This window comes from Etheostoma spectabile, chromosome 9 (genome assembly GCF_008692095.1).
Source record: "Etheostoma spectabile isolate EspeVRDwgs_2016 chromosome 9, UIUC_Espe_1.0, whole genome shotgun sequence".
In the NCBI taxonomy this organism is placed as follows: Eukaryota; Metazoa; Chordata; class Actinopteri; order Perciformes; family Percidae; genus Etheostoma; species Etheostoma spectabile.
This window is the reverse complement of record NC_045741.1, coordinates 15,376,270-15,389,192: the sequence shown is the minus strand read 5'-3', so window position 1 is coordinate 15,389,192 and position 12,923 is coordinate 15,376,270. Positions and strand designations below refer to the sequence as shown.

At 38.8% G+C, this 12,923-nt stretch overlaps 2 protein-coding genes across 2 annotated transcripts in view; both read left to right on the top strand.

Moving 5' to 3' along the window:
• ctdspl3 (CTD (carboxy-terminal domain, RNA polymerase II, polypeptide A) small phosphatase like 3) overlaps positions 1–7,651 on the top strand; it is an 8,696-nt gene extending 1,045 nt beyond the window's left edge. The window contains exons 2-11 of the mRNA XM_032525064.1: positions 580–703; positions 812–952; positions 1,770–1,884; positions 2,138–2,249; positions 3,677–3,763; positions 4,288–4,350; positions 4,699–4,778; positions 5,784–5,910; positions 6,239–6,334; positions 7,174–7,651. Of these exons, the coding sequence (XP_032380955.1) occupies positions 580–703; positions 812–952; positions 1,770–1,884; positions 2,138–2,249; positions 3,677–3,763; positions 4,288–4,350; positions 4,699–4,778; positions 5,784–5,910; positions 6,239–6,334; positions 7,174–7,239 (1,011 nt within the window). The 3' untranslated portion in view covers positions 7,240–7,651. The remainder of the gene's footprint in view (positions 1–579; positions 704–811; positions 953–1,769; positions 1,885–2,137; positions 2,250–3,676; positions 3,764–4,287; positions 4,351–4,698; positions 4,779–5,783; positions 5,911–6,238; positions 6,335–7,173) is intronic.
• A 1,682-nt stretch (positions 7,652–9,333) lies between these two features.
• The window catches only part of LOC116695024 (uncharacterized), a 7,709-nt gene continuing 4,119 nt past the window's right edge, over positions 9,334–12,923 (top strand). Inside the window, exons 1-2 of the mRNA XM_032525063.1 lie at positions 9,334–9,490; positions 12,498–12,782. Of these exons, the coding sequence (XP_032380954.1) occupies positions 12,509–12,782 (274 nt within the window). The 5' untranslated portion in view covers positions 9,334–9,490; positions 12,498–12,508. The remainder of the gene's footprint in view (positions 9,491–12,497; positions 12,783–12,923) is intronic.

Here is a 12,923-nt window from a genome sequence, read left to right as displayed (position 1 = left end):
TACATTACCTCTCTGATTTGTCTTTGGAGTTTAGTCTGAGGAAACTTGTCCGTCGCGTTTGCAACGCGGTTTGCTGTTAAGGAAAACCGTAACACAGCTTTTCTTTACAGCAGACATTTTTACTCTGAAACGGTTCTGATTTGTCATAGGTAAACCTTTTGTCTTTTTGTGTCTTTCTGCATTTAAACAATGGCACAATCACGTAGTATTCATGTTTCAAACAGACCTGCTCAGGCTTTATGCACAGTGTTTCACAAAGCCAATGCAACTAAGACACTTATTGAGGTAGCATAGTAGTAATTGTAGTATGCCTGCTTCTTAGATTATTATAGTATTTTAGGTGTATGTTTTCCACTTCAGTTTCACAGATATTTGGATCTATTTTAGATAATAATGTTGCAATTGTCAATGTGTTTTTATGCAGAATTACCTGAACGATAATGGTCACCCTCGTTATTCCCACAACTGTAGTGAATCAGAATGGCGTCACTTGGCTTTGCTGTGCTTGATAAAAGACCTCCTTAGGGCAACCATACTTTCCAGTTTTCATCAATGCCTTTTTTACTCTTTACTATGTAGGGTGAAGAGACCTTGGATAATGACTCCCACCATTCGGACGACGAAATTCCCACAATGACGAGGAGACCACTGCCTCGCTGCCGGCCAAGGAAGAGAGCCATCGCTGTTGATGACAGAGAAACTGGTATATTTCGTCGTTTTGTCATTTTGTTTTTCCTAAATACAAATTTCCTTACGCTGTCCCCTGCTCTTGTTTTTGTGTTGTCTGAATGATCATCTTCTTGTGGTCTAGATTTGGCATTCAAGACTCCGATCAGGCCCATCATGCGCCATGAGCGCATACTGTCAGAGATCGACCCAGGGTCTCCTCGCAATACAACAGCCAGAAACATCTACTCGCCCATGGTGCGTTTTCTCACACCCACCAAAGAGAGTGAGTACAGATACTATTACTGCAATCCCTGTTCTATGTAGGACTTGTAGTACCTTAAACAAACTCTACTGATATGTATGAAAGACATCATAAAGTTGTCAACAAGCCCTCCAGATATTTGATTTAATTTGGTGTTGTGGGAGAGAACAAATGTACTAGTCACATTCACTATTTTACCATTAACTTCGGGAGATATCCAGTATCAGGATTGTTTTCTTATGACAAAAGTGACTGGTGGAGTAAGCTCACTTACCAACCACAACATAACTGTTCCAATGTCTTACTGGTGGCTTGTGGTAAATTCCCACTCAAAGTGTATCAAATAGAAAGCAACATTGTGAGCCCATTGAACTGCTCAGCAGCCATTTAATGTGGTGAGCAGACAGTTGGTATTTATTGTATTGGTGGAGGATTTGGTGTATTATAATTCGGATCCAGTATGAGTCATTGCTATTCCCTTCTGAAAAAGCCAGAAACCGTTGACACTGTAAACAGCTTTAGTAAACAAGTCTCACTGTTTTGGTTTGTGCATTATGTGAGCGGTTCCAATGGCATCCATGTTGTGTTCAGGTGCAGCTTTTTGTTCTCATTCCTTTGATAATATTACACTTTGATGTAAATAATAGAGCCTCAAATAACATTGAGAACAGACAGGAAACAAGTACTTTGTAGCTTTCCATCCTTAAGACCATTTATACTTATAGTTTATTAAATATGTCAACCATTTGCTGGATGTATTGCATTTCCCTGGCTGCTTGGAGATTAACAGACTTGTTTTGCTTATAGTTTGTACCTTTTTGTTGTTTATTCTGTCCAGATGTGAAGTGTGCAGGTACTGGAAGCAACGTGTTGATGAGCCCTGAACAAGGTATGTTTGGTTTTGGCTCCATTGACCTTCTGGCTGGAGAAGAGCATGATGACATCTTCAGTCCGTAAGTATTAAGCCCTTTTTAGACATCAACAACATCACCAGATATTCTTTCATGCTTTTTCACATCCTAGAAGTTAAGAGAGACTAGTGCTTAAAGTATAAGAATAACGGTATTCTTACTTGAGTGTTGCTTTTTTGAATTGATTCTACAGTGCCAGAGCTTATTGATCGTCCCTCTTTCATGTCCTTATGTACATAACTCTCCTGTTTTTAGGGATTCTTTCTATATCTAAGAACATTCTTTTCTTCTTCAGCTCCACGTTTATCAAGAACATACAGTCACGATCTCAGCTTTCTCGACCCCAACTCAGAGATATTCCCCCCAAGACCAGGAGCACCCCAGAGGCCACCCTGGTGGTCGACCTGGTGAGTTTAATTCTCGGGAGCGATCTGCTTTCACGCATGGGCACAACAAGTCCGATGCATGACAATATAACATGGATCTTTAACTTCGATAAATTAATCGGAACTCAAGATCCACTTCTTTTTATGAGCTCCACTTCATAAAACAAAGATATGGATATTTACTGTGAGTGGCATCCTTGGGTCGGTAGAATGAAGTTGTATGATGTAGGTGTTGAGATGCTGGTATGTATTACAAAGATCATACATTTATTAAGACACAATAAACAAGACTGCAGCGATGTAAATGTGGAGCGAAGATGGAGAGATCTCAAATAAGCCAACAGCAACCTGCTGTGATCGAGCAGGTCCCTCCAGAGTCTTGGACTCTTTGCCAAACAATTTTTTTTTTACTGTACTTGTGTTCTTGAGAAACATCAGTCACAGCCCAAGTACTGCTCCAATTCAAAGTCAATATCTAGCCAAGTACAGTTAAAAATAACCAGAACTGTTCATGCTCTGCCTGTTTTATCAAGGATACTTTGGAAGCTGACTTGTGTGACTGCTGTTATGTCACTTTATTAAATTTCGACATTTTTTCATACAAGAAAGTATCCATTTAGATTTCAATTATGAGGCTGATGGATCCCAAAAAAATGCCTAATTATTGGAAACCTCCTCCAACATTTTTGGAAATGTGTGGACGTCTTGTCAGCTAGCAGCCCAGCTGCCAGTCAAACCGTCGCCAGACAAGCCCTTTCCTGATTTACTGCCAATGTGTCTTTAGCGTTTTCAAATATGACATATTTACTTTTGGAAGATACGTTTTGGTTGAGAGAGAAACATAGTATTTATTGCTGCCACATTTGTTTGTTTAAAGTTAAGGTTCATGTTTTCTTGGACATTATAACACTACCTCTGTGGACTTTGGGCTTAGGATGTACATATATTACCTAATTTCAATAGATGTGTGTTAATCAAAAAGGAACAGAGGTAGTTGCATCAATATTATATGTTGTTTCCTTTTTTAATATACATTACAGATTGGATGATGGTTTTATCTTTTTCATTAAGGGTTAGGTGGTTAGTTTTTCTTCCAAAAAAGTATTGTAGTGGACTTAAAGATTATTTTGTCACACTAAGATACAACTAAGCTGGTGGTGTCGGGAACAACACTGCTGTCCCGATTGCAAATAAATTGTGCTGCGCCTCAGGAGTCTAAATGTAATATGTCACACACCTCACAACAGCTGCTGTGACTCAGAACATTGGTCAGTAGGTGGTGTTTTTACACCGGTTGATCTCTAATCTCCAACATTTATGTGATGCTTCGTATCAGAGGAAAGGACATCTCATCCCTCTAAAGGGATGGGAGGCAGTTGGAGGACTCAGGGATGCAATTTACGTGCTATGGGACGTACCCAAAGTCACATTGATCTGTGTCCTTCCAGGAGGAGACCTTGATGTTCAGCTCTCTGAATGTGATCGAGGAAGCCGAACACACCTTCCACACAGCTTTCCAGGACCATCAGTACAAGGTTGGTGAATCTGAAGCACACTGAGCAGATGGAATAGAATATAATCTTTTATTGTCATTGTTTCACAACAACGAAACCCGGTTAAGCAGCTCTCAGCTGAAAGTATAAGTAACAGACAAAAATATAAAATAGCAGCATTTAAATAGTAAAATATAAGAATCACAAACAAAAATATAAAACAACTAAATTTGAGTTGTGAAATACAAAAATCAAGAGAAATAAACAAGATATGGCATTACTTACATATAAGGTTATTGCACTAGACAGGATGATGGACAAATCACTTCAGTGTGTTTGTCCTTTTCAGTGAGTGATGACAGGAAGCAAGAGATGGGAGGGAATCTAGTCTTAATGTGGAGAAATACCAGAACTTACAATAACACACTGGGGCAAGCAGTGATTTGCTGCATGTTCTAAATTCAGATTTAGTGAACAATTTGACCTTTTTAGATAATTAAATAGTAACTGAATATGTCTAAACTTAATTTATTCTGACATCCTCTCTGCTCCCCTGCTATCAACAGGTGTACATGATCCTACGACCACATGTCAAAGAGTTTCTGCAGTCAATGGCAAAAGTCTATGAGGTATGTGTTAATCTGATGTAAAATTAAAAATTGTCTGGTCGTGTTATCGACACAACTGGCTCAAGGCAAGTGCTATCTACAGTTGGTTGGTTTTTAGGGAATTCGGGTAATGTTTTATTTTGCAAAACTTGAGCTGATGAACTGATCTGCTTCAGTTTCCACGACACCTTTGCACACAGATACTTTTATCATACCTAACCCCTTTTTATTGGTAATTTAATTATTCTGAACCAATTTAATTCCACCTTATCTTATTTTTTTTTTTTTGTAAATGAAAATAAATGAAAATGTAGTTTGAGTTTTGGTTTCTTGCCATCGGTTCCAGCTGCTGTTTGTGTTCTGTTCCAGCTGTTTGTTTACACATGTGCTAAGAAGGAATATGCTGAGAAGATACTGGACATCCTGGACCCTCAGAGAAAGCTGTTTCGGTATGTCTCTGTTCCGAAGATCTGCCTCCACTTGTGTTTCAGAAACTCTTTGCTTGACCGCAGAGACGTGCACTCTGTCAGGTTTATCAGACTCAGGCGGCGAGTGTTAGCCCGCCGCTGACGCGTTTGTGACCAGCACACTGACCTCTGGACGGCGCTCTGAAACGTTATGTATTCTGTTTGTGGTCATACCATTAGTCAGTTACTCTTTGATGTTCTTGTTTAACAGTGAGAGGGATTTATTAGCTGACTGTTACCCACGGTGAATAACAATGAGTGCAGATGTGTCTGTGCCATTTAGTGAGGACAATAGATTAGTTTTCCTTTTGGCTTCAGGTGGTTAATTTGACGTAAAAGAAGAGATGTTAAGATGAACAGGTAATCAACAAAAAAATCAACATAAGAGTCAGATTGATTTAAAAAAAAAAAAAAAAAGATTTCAGAAGCCAAATTCTACATGAAATTCAGAAAAGACATTTTGGTGTGTAACATCCCCACACTGAAAGAAATGTATTTCCGTGTACATTGTGGCCAGTATAATAAAACATTCCTCAAACCGCAGTACTCATTTTAAAGCGACTGTATTTCATAATGTATTGTAGTCCTTGAGCAAGACACTTAACCCTTAGTTGCTCCAGAGGCATGCAACCTCAGATATATAGCAATTGTATGTCGCTTTGGATAAAAGCATCTGTTAAATGACATGTAATCATTGTTTAACTGTCCGGCCCACAACTTTACTGTTTTTGGTTCACTGTCGGCGCTCAGGCAGTTTAGTTAATGCAGGTTTACGAAGGTGACGTGTTCGCTGACAGTAAAGTTACAGAGAAGAGCCGTCACTGAGCGTAGATGCATATTGTGTAATCTGAGAGGGAGAGATGCACTCCTCCACATAGACGTGATACAGACATCACATACAAATAGCCATACACATAACATTGTGATACACTTGGTTCACAGAAATGGGTGTAATTGTTTTTTACATGTGGATAACTTCTCTTGTAGACATCGTCTGTATCAGGACGACTGTGCCTGCGTCCTCGGCCACTACATCAAAGATCTCAGCATTCTCGGGAGGGATCTCGCCAAGACGGTCGTCCTGGACAACGCACCCCACACATACCCGTACCATGTAAGCACTTTGATTTTAGATGCCAGTTCAAAATCTAATACTGTGCCATTGTCATTGCTTTTAATGGACAGAGCATAATTAAAAATGAGACGCAAATATATATATATATATATAGTTTTTGCTGGCGATAAGAAACAGAATATCCCCAGACATGTCTTTTTATTAATATCAGAAATGTTATTGAGGTTTTGTTTTTTGTCAGACTTGTAAGTGAATCATCAATGTTGGTTCTCCGGTGATAGTATCATCTTGGAATTGCAACTACAGTGAAAACAAATAGACTTTTTAATAGAAGACCGTTCATTTAGGTTTTGTGGTGTTTTTGCAGCTGATGAACACGATTCCCATCAAAAGCTGGTCCGGGGAGCCGGAGGACAGAGAGCTCCAGAAGCTCGTCCCTTACATGGAGAAAATGTCTGCGGCGGTACGTCATTTATCAGCTTCTCTGATTATTACATGTAGGGGTTGGATTTTAGATTTCTGCTTATGTGTCTTTTTTTTCATACAGTTTCAGATCTTTTAAATGGGGGATTTAAAGCTTTAGTGTGTAACTTTTTTTACTTTAATGAACGTCTTTTTTTGTTCAAGCTGTTGCCAAATGAGTTGCTACAAAGTTTAAGACAATCCGCTCCACACAAATATCTCATATCTTCTTTTTTAAGAAAAGAGAAGCAGTCACAAAGGCTATATCCCGTGTACTCACCGACAGTTATGTTGTCATTACTTAGAATTCCTCATGGGGGCGGCAGAAACTATGCACTATAGCTTTAAGTAATGATTGTCTACAAGCTAAAATATGCAGGGATGCACGGATCCAGTACGTTGAATCAGTGTCAGTGATACTGACCTTATTAAGCAGTTTGAGTATCCAGTTAGTATTGAGTTTTGGATAATGGATATCTGTTAGTTGCAGCCCTCCATATTTAAAGATTTGGAAGGACAGCACTGGCATCAGACGGGTAGTCATAGTCAGAGAAGGTTGGATCCCTGAATTGTACTAGGGTATCAAAAGTAAAAGTATTTGCAGTGTTAAAGAATTTGTCCATTAATATTTAGGAGTGTTAAATGTTGATTTGTTTTAGCAATGTGTGAGGACTATTGTTTGAGGTGTGAACCACTTTTATTTGTTTAGTGGTGTCAGTCCAGCCTCTAGCTCTTCCAGTCAGTTGTGAATAAAACGGCTGGTTATCTCCTCCAGCATCTGCTGTCTTTCCTCCCCCGGTTCCATCATTCAGTCAAATATCTCCTGTTGTGTTTTTTCAGGAGGATTTTCGGGAGGTGCTGAAGAAGAGGAAGGATCACTTCCACAGGCTGCTGTCGGAGGACTAACCCACCCCCTCCCTCACTTTAACTACTTTATGTGACTTTCCCAGCTCATTGTTTGTTTACTTTATGCTTTGGCTAAAAGCAGAATCCAGTTGGAACTAGCTAACCTTTATGGCGGACCTGCTCTCCCTCCTCTCTCCTCCCTGATAACTTTAAAGGACAGCAGATCGGTATTTCAAACATGCTGCTGGTCATTTGTCACCAAAACCCTGTTTCCCCGAGACTCATTCCACAGGGCAATGAACTGCTGCCCAGTGTTTGTGTATATATTCCCAAGACAAAACTTGAAATATGATGTTTATAGTCATTAATTTTTATTTATTGATTATATGCTAATCAACTGCTGTTGTCTCTGTATATTTTAGATATGCATTTTATGCAATGGAATCACCCCGATAATAAATACAACAATAAATCACATTGGCTTTACTTTCAGTACATTCTATACCGTCTGTTTCAGTTCTTTGAAATATTTGATTTTATATTAGATGTACTTCTCTCAAAATGATGAAGAAGAGGAGGAAGGTGTTTAACCCTCATGTTGTCCTTGGTTCAAATTGACCCGTTTTCCTATATCCATGTTCTTTTTAACTACCTACTTGTAATTACCCCAAATAACATGACTGAGTCCACACAACGCTCTTTGGGGTGATTTTGATAGATAATTTTGGGGTGTCTTATTAAATTTTATAGAATTGGAAGAAGAAAAAAATTGAAGTGGTCTTGAAATAGTATTGAGTAAAAGTTGACATATTCCAGTCTGATTATCCATCAACATACATTCCTTTTAATTTAGTCTAAATAATCCCTAATTTCTGCTTTTCTAACTCAAACATTAGGTATAATTTCCTAAAAAACAGGTTTATTGACCATAAATTCCAAAAATAACTGTAAAACTAAAGTCAATAAGTTAGTGTTACGTAGTGTTGAAAATGTCAAAAAAGGGACAAATATTGATTCAAAAAACCTCAACAAAATTGTTGATTTTCAATTTTGACGGTAAGGATGCACAGTGCACAGCTGTGAATATTTGCAGAGAGGTAAAGTGATGCAGCAGAATGAAAATCACATTTCTGTGTCACGCTGTCACTGTTTCAAATGATGAAAGAATACAAATTCCACAAGACTGCCTGAACCTGGTCCACAAACTCTGCCAGTTTGTTTCATCAAATCAGAAACTATAGTCAGGTATTAATGCTATCATATTAAACTATAGCATTTATCAGATTTTTTTTTTGCCTGCTATCTTTGACAGACATCCTAAAGCTTTTTAAGATTATATATGTTTAATAATAAACCACAGACAAGTTTTAGAGCTATAATATAAGAGTAGTATAATAATAATAATAATAATAATAATAAGAGAATATAAGAGTTTATGAAAGATATATGAATATATAGTCTTACCAAAGAAAATGCTATGAACAGACTTCTTCAATTAATGAGTTTTTTTACACTATAATGCATTAAATGGTAAATAATAAAGTGGCCTACAATGACCTAATCAAATAGTATTTTCTTCACATTCACATTTAAGAGTGCGGACCCAGCTAATTGTTTGACATGTATGCTTTATAACTTTATAACAAAGTACATCACAGTCAATATACACTGTTTTAACACAATGTTGGTCGTAGTAATGTATAGGCCTATACTTAAATTATCGATCCATTGATTTATAATACCAAATCAATGCTAAAGAAAACAAAGGGAAGACACGTTGATGTATTTTACAGTAGATTAAAAACAAAAGTCCACGTGACCATCTTGTAGTCCATTATAATGACCTAATAGTAATAAATACAGGTCTTAAACACAGTGCAGGAAAGTAATTACTTAGTAGTACACACTTGTGTAAGAATATTAGAGAAGGGCCGAGGTTTAGTTGGAGTGTAAATGTTTACTGTCCTGTTTAGTTAAACTCGTGTTTGTGATGGATGTGATTGTTAATGTTGAATTTGGAGGTAAACTGAGAGAAAGTGCCTCCACCTCCTCCTCCAGTCTTTATTTGCTCCATATGGTGTTGGACATGGTACCCAGGAAAGAAAAAAAGAAACTTGTGGGCGGAGGAAAATCCTAGTATTTTGTCCGTCCTGAAATTTGATTCAGAAGTGCAGGATCCTGAAAGACAAAAAGCAAACGGAGGGGGAGGGAAGAAAGGCAGAGAAAGACGGAGAGTTTTTTTTTTTTTTTTTTTTTTTTTTAAACTGCGAGAAGATTAAACTCACCAAATACTCTGCAACCTCCGACTAAAGTAAGTCCATTTGTACGCGGGATGTTTCTAATTGAATGAAGCGCTTAGACAGGCATTTCATGGAGCTATGTGTCTCAATTGTGTCTGAGGTCTGACTGTTAACTGCTGTAATTGGCGCTGAATGGCCACACAATATAAGGTTTCAGCGCTGCTATTTGAGAAAGACTTTTGTATCATTTACGCGCAGATTCATGCGGGCGCGTTGGATTTATTCATCACCAAATTTGGCATTTCCTGACGCTCCTATACTAAACCACACAAGACCAGACTTTTCTTGCTTTGTGAAAGAGGATTCATAAAAAAGAAATTACTGTTCAGCTGCGGGAGAAAAGTCATTTTCCAGAGGGGGGTGCATGCGCATTGTCCCCACGCGCGTTTTTACATCCACGCCAACTCTGATAACCCTCCGACCCAAAGCCCAACGAGTAATGTGCGCTCTATACATGGTAAAAGCCCCCAATTGTCTGGAGAAAGATCCCCGCCGCAGATTTAGCGTGCTCATTCTGCGCCACAGTTGGATGTGCGCCAAAAACCTCCCGAAGAAAAGGCTCCCAATTCAATCGGCAGATGTTAATGAAAACCTCTGAAATTCACTATGCAGTTCAAACAACGGCAGACCAACAAAGGCGCGGGATTGGGGTTATTTTACATTCATTTGTCAGACGCTTTGTCCAAATTGTCTAACTGTAGGTATTTATTTTACGCGTTTTACATAGTAAGAAGCAATGATACAATAAGTATTCCGAACCTGTACTTTAGTAAAAGTAGCAATACCACAATGTAGAAATACTCTTTTACATGCAAAAGCCCGGCATTCAAAGTATTACATCAAATATTACATATTTTACAGTAAAATACAAAATGATTAGCATCAACATACCTTAAGTACCAAAATAATACATTATACAGAAAATGTGTATTATTGGATTATAATTATTGATGCACGTGTTCATCACTTGCAGCTTGGGTAGGTTTCAGGCTGATATAACATCATCATTTAGGAATTGATTGTATTCATAATTAAAATTTCAAAGTAACTAAATGTAGTGCAGTAAAATACAATATTTTCCTCTGAGATGGAGTGGAGTAGAAGTATACAGTAAATACTCAAGGTACAGGTACCTCAAAATTGTACAGTGGCCTACTTGAGTAAATGTAGGCCTACTCAGTTATTTTCCACCACTGGTAAGAAGTGACTAAAAAAGTAACCAACAGTGCTAAAAGAAGTATTTACTGAAGTAAAGCAGCAAAAGTGAAGTATTAAAGTAAAAGTCCTGCATTTAAATTGTACTGAGATGTACATTATGACAACAAAAATGTGAGAAATCATGAAAGTATTTTTCCTATGCATTAACTTTCACTGTATTTAGTGACATGATCCTGCCTTGTGATCATCCCATCTGCTCTATGTTGTTCCAGCAGTGTTCAGGTGTTCCAAGATTTTAGAAATACTGAAGTTGTGAGTCTCAGGAATTAAATTCTTTTGGAGAAGGTTTACCTGAAAGAGCTGGGTGTCGAACCTCAATAGGATCAACCGAAATGTGTCTGCTGCATCAAAACGTAACAAGCAGCTTTAAAGCAGGAAAGATATAAATATATAAACATAGCTTTTTAGTTAACCCTGATTCATTTAGCAGTTTGATCATTTTAATTTGTATCTGTTTATTGATCCCCAATGGGGAAAGTACAATTTACACTCTGTGTCCACACTTTGCTAGTTATTACACACAGTTTTGAACCACACTCACACACATGCTCAGGATCTGTGCAAGCACTAATGGAGAGATGTCAGAGTGAGTGGGCTGCCAGCCGAACCAGCGTCCAGAGCGGTTGGGAGGGTATGGTGCCTTGCTCAAGAGCACCTGGCATTGCCCAGGAGGTGAAGTGGCATCTCTCCAGCCACCAATCCACACTCCGTACTTTCTGGTCCATACGGGGACTTGAACCAGTGACCCTCCGGTTCCCAATCCAACTCCCTATGGACTGAGCTACTGGCACCCCCAAAAATCCATTTTGTTAAAGAAATAGTTCAACATTTAGGGAAATACACCAGCCATTCTTCTCATTTATCTTTTAGAAAGAAAGCGAAGAAGCGTATTTCCCAAAATTTCGAACAAAACGTTCTTATATTACCCAAACTTAAGTATTTTACAGACACTCATGTTCATTTTTAACCTTACTTCTTCAAATACTTTAGTCAAATGTACGTATATTGAGTCTAAACACACTGGAATGAGCCTGTACCACCCACCGTGAATATGTTTTTAGTTTTTGGATGTGAACTCTCCCTAGGTTGTAGAAACCTACAAATTCTTAGAAAAAAGCACAGAGGACATGACCTCAGTGTCCCGGCTACATGATCAAATGTTGCAGCATCTTAGTGTGTGCCAATGTGTTCTTATTTGGAGCTGTTCATCGGTCTTACTTCTTGTTATTCCTAAAAGAAATCAAAACTAACCATTATCTCAACAAAACTAAAAAGTTAAATGACAATAGTTTAAACCTGCACAGGCAGCGGTACCTTGCAGAGGAAGATAAACTTTGACTTCCTGTCGGTGCTGATTATTGTACAGACACATACAGACATGTCAACACTGATTTCCCTTATTCCCTCCCCAAAAAAGGCCCTTTCCTCCTCCCTTTCCTCTTCCTCTTTTGGTTTTAAGGATTCATATTTGCCAATTTTTAAACCCCACCTTTGTTAATAAAAAGCACTTACAAAGGGCTTCACATGTTAAATGTTTTGGGTTTTCAAAGCTTTTTTAATGACCTTACATATTCTGTCAGGATTTATTCTGAGGTGACCTCTTTTTCCACAAGTGCCACCTGATGCTTGAAAAAAATGACTATTTTACTCTATTTATGAAAAAAGTAAACATGAGACACTGTGGGAAGACGTGTACTGATTTACTTCTCTGACATTTGGAGCAGAATGGAGGAGGTTTTATTGCCCTGCTCTGGTGTTTTTAACTGGTTTCTGGTCTGGACCTCTTCCTGCTTTGCTCAGGTTGTGTGACTATGAGCACCTCGGGGCTTCAGGCCACTAAGGGGCAGAATGTGAAGGAGCTCGACAGCATGAAGGAGTCCATCAGCGACATCATCAACCAGCTCCAGGACATTGACCCGACCAGGCTCTCCTTTTCCCCCTTCCTGGACCTGGACACTCAGATCTCCTTGGCGCCGGTGTCAGACAGTCCCGAGTCCTCGGTGGAGGAGCTGCACTCATCCTCCCACTCCGTCTCCGGCTCCCAGCGCTCCCTTGAACCACCACCAGCAACCAATCAACCAAGGAGTGAGTTATTACTGCTGTTTTTTACTGTCTGTCTGATGGAGCTGCAGGATTTGAGGGGAGGCCAGAGCAAATTAGCATAGAAGTGAAGTGGAGTTTGAGTCCAGACTGGATCCAAAGAGAGTTGAGACAGTCAGGGCTGAT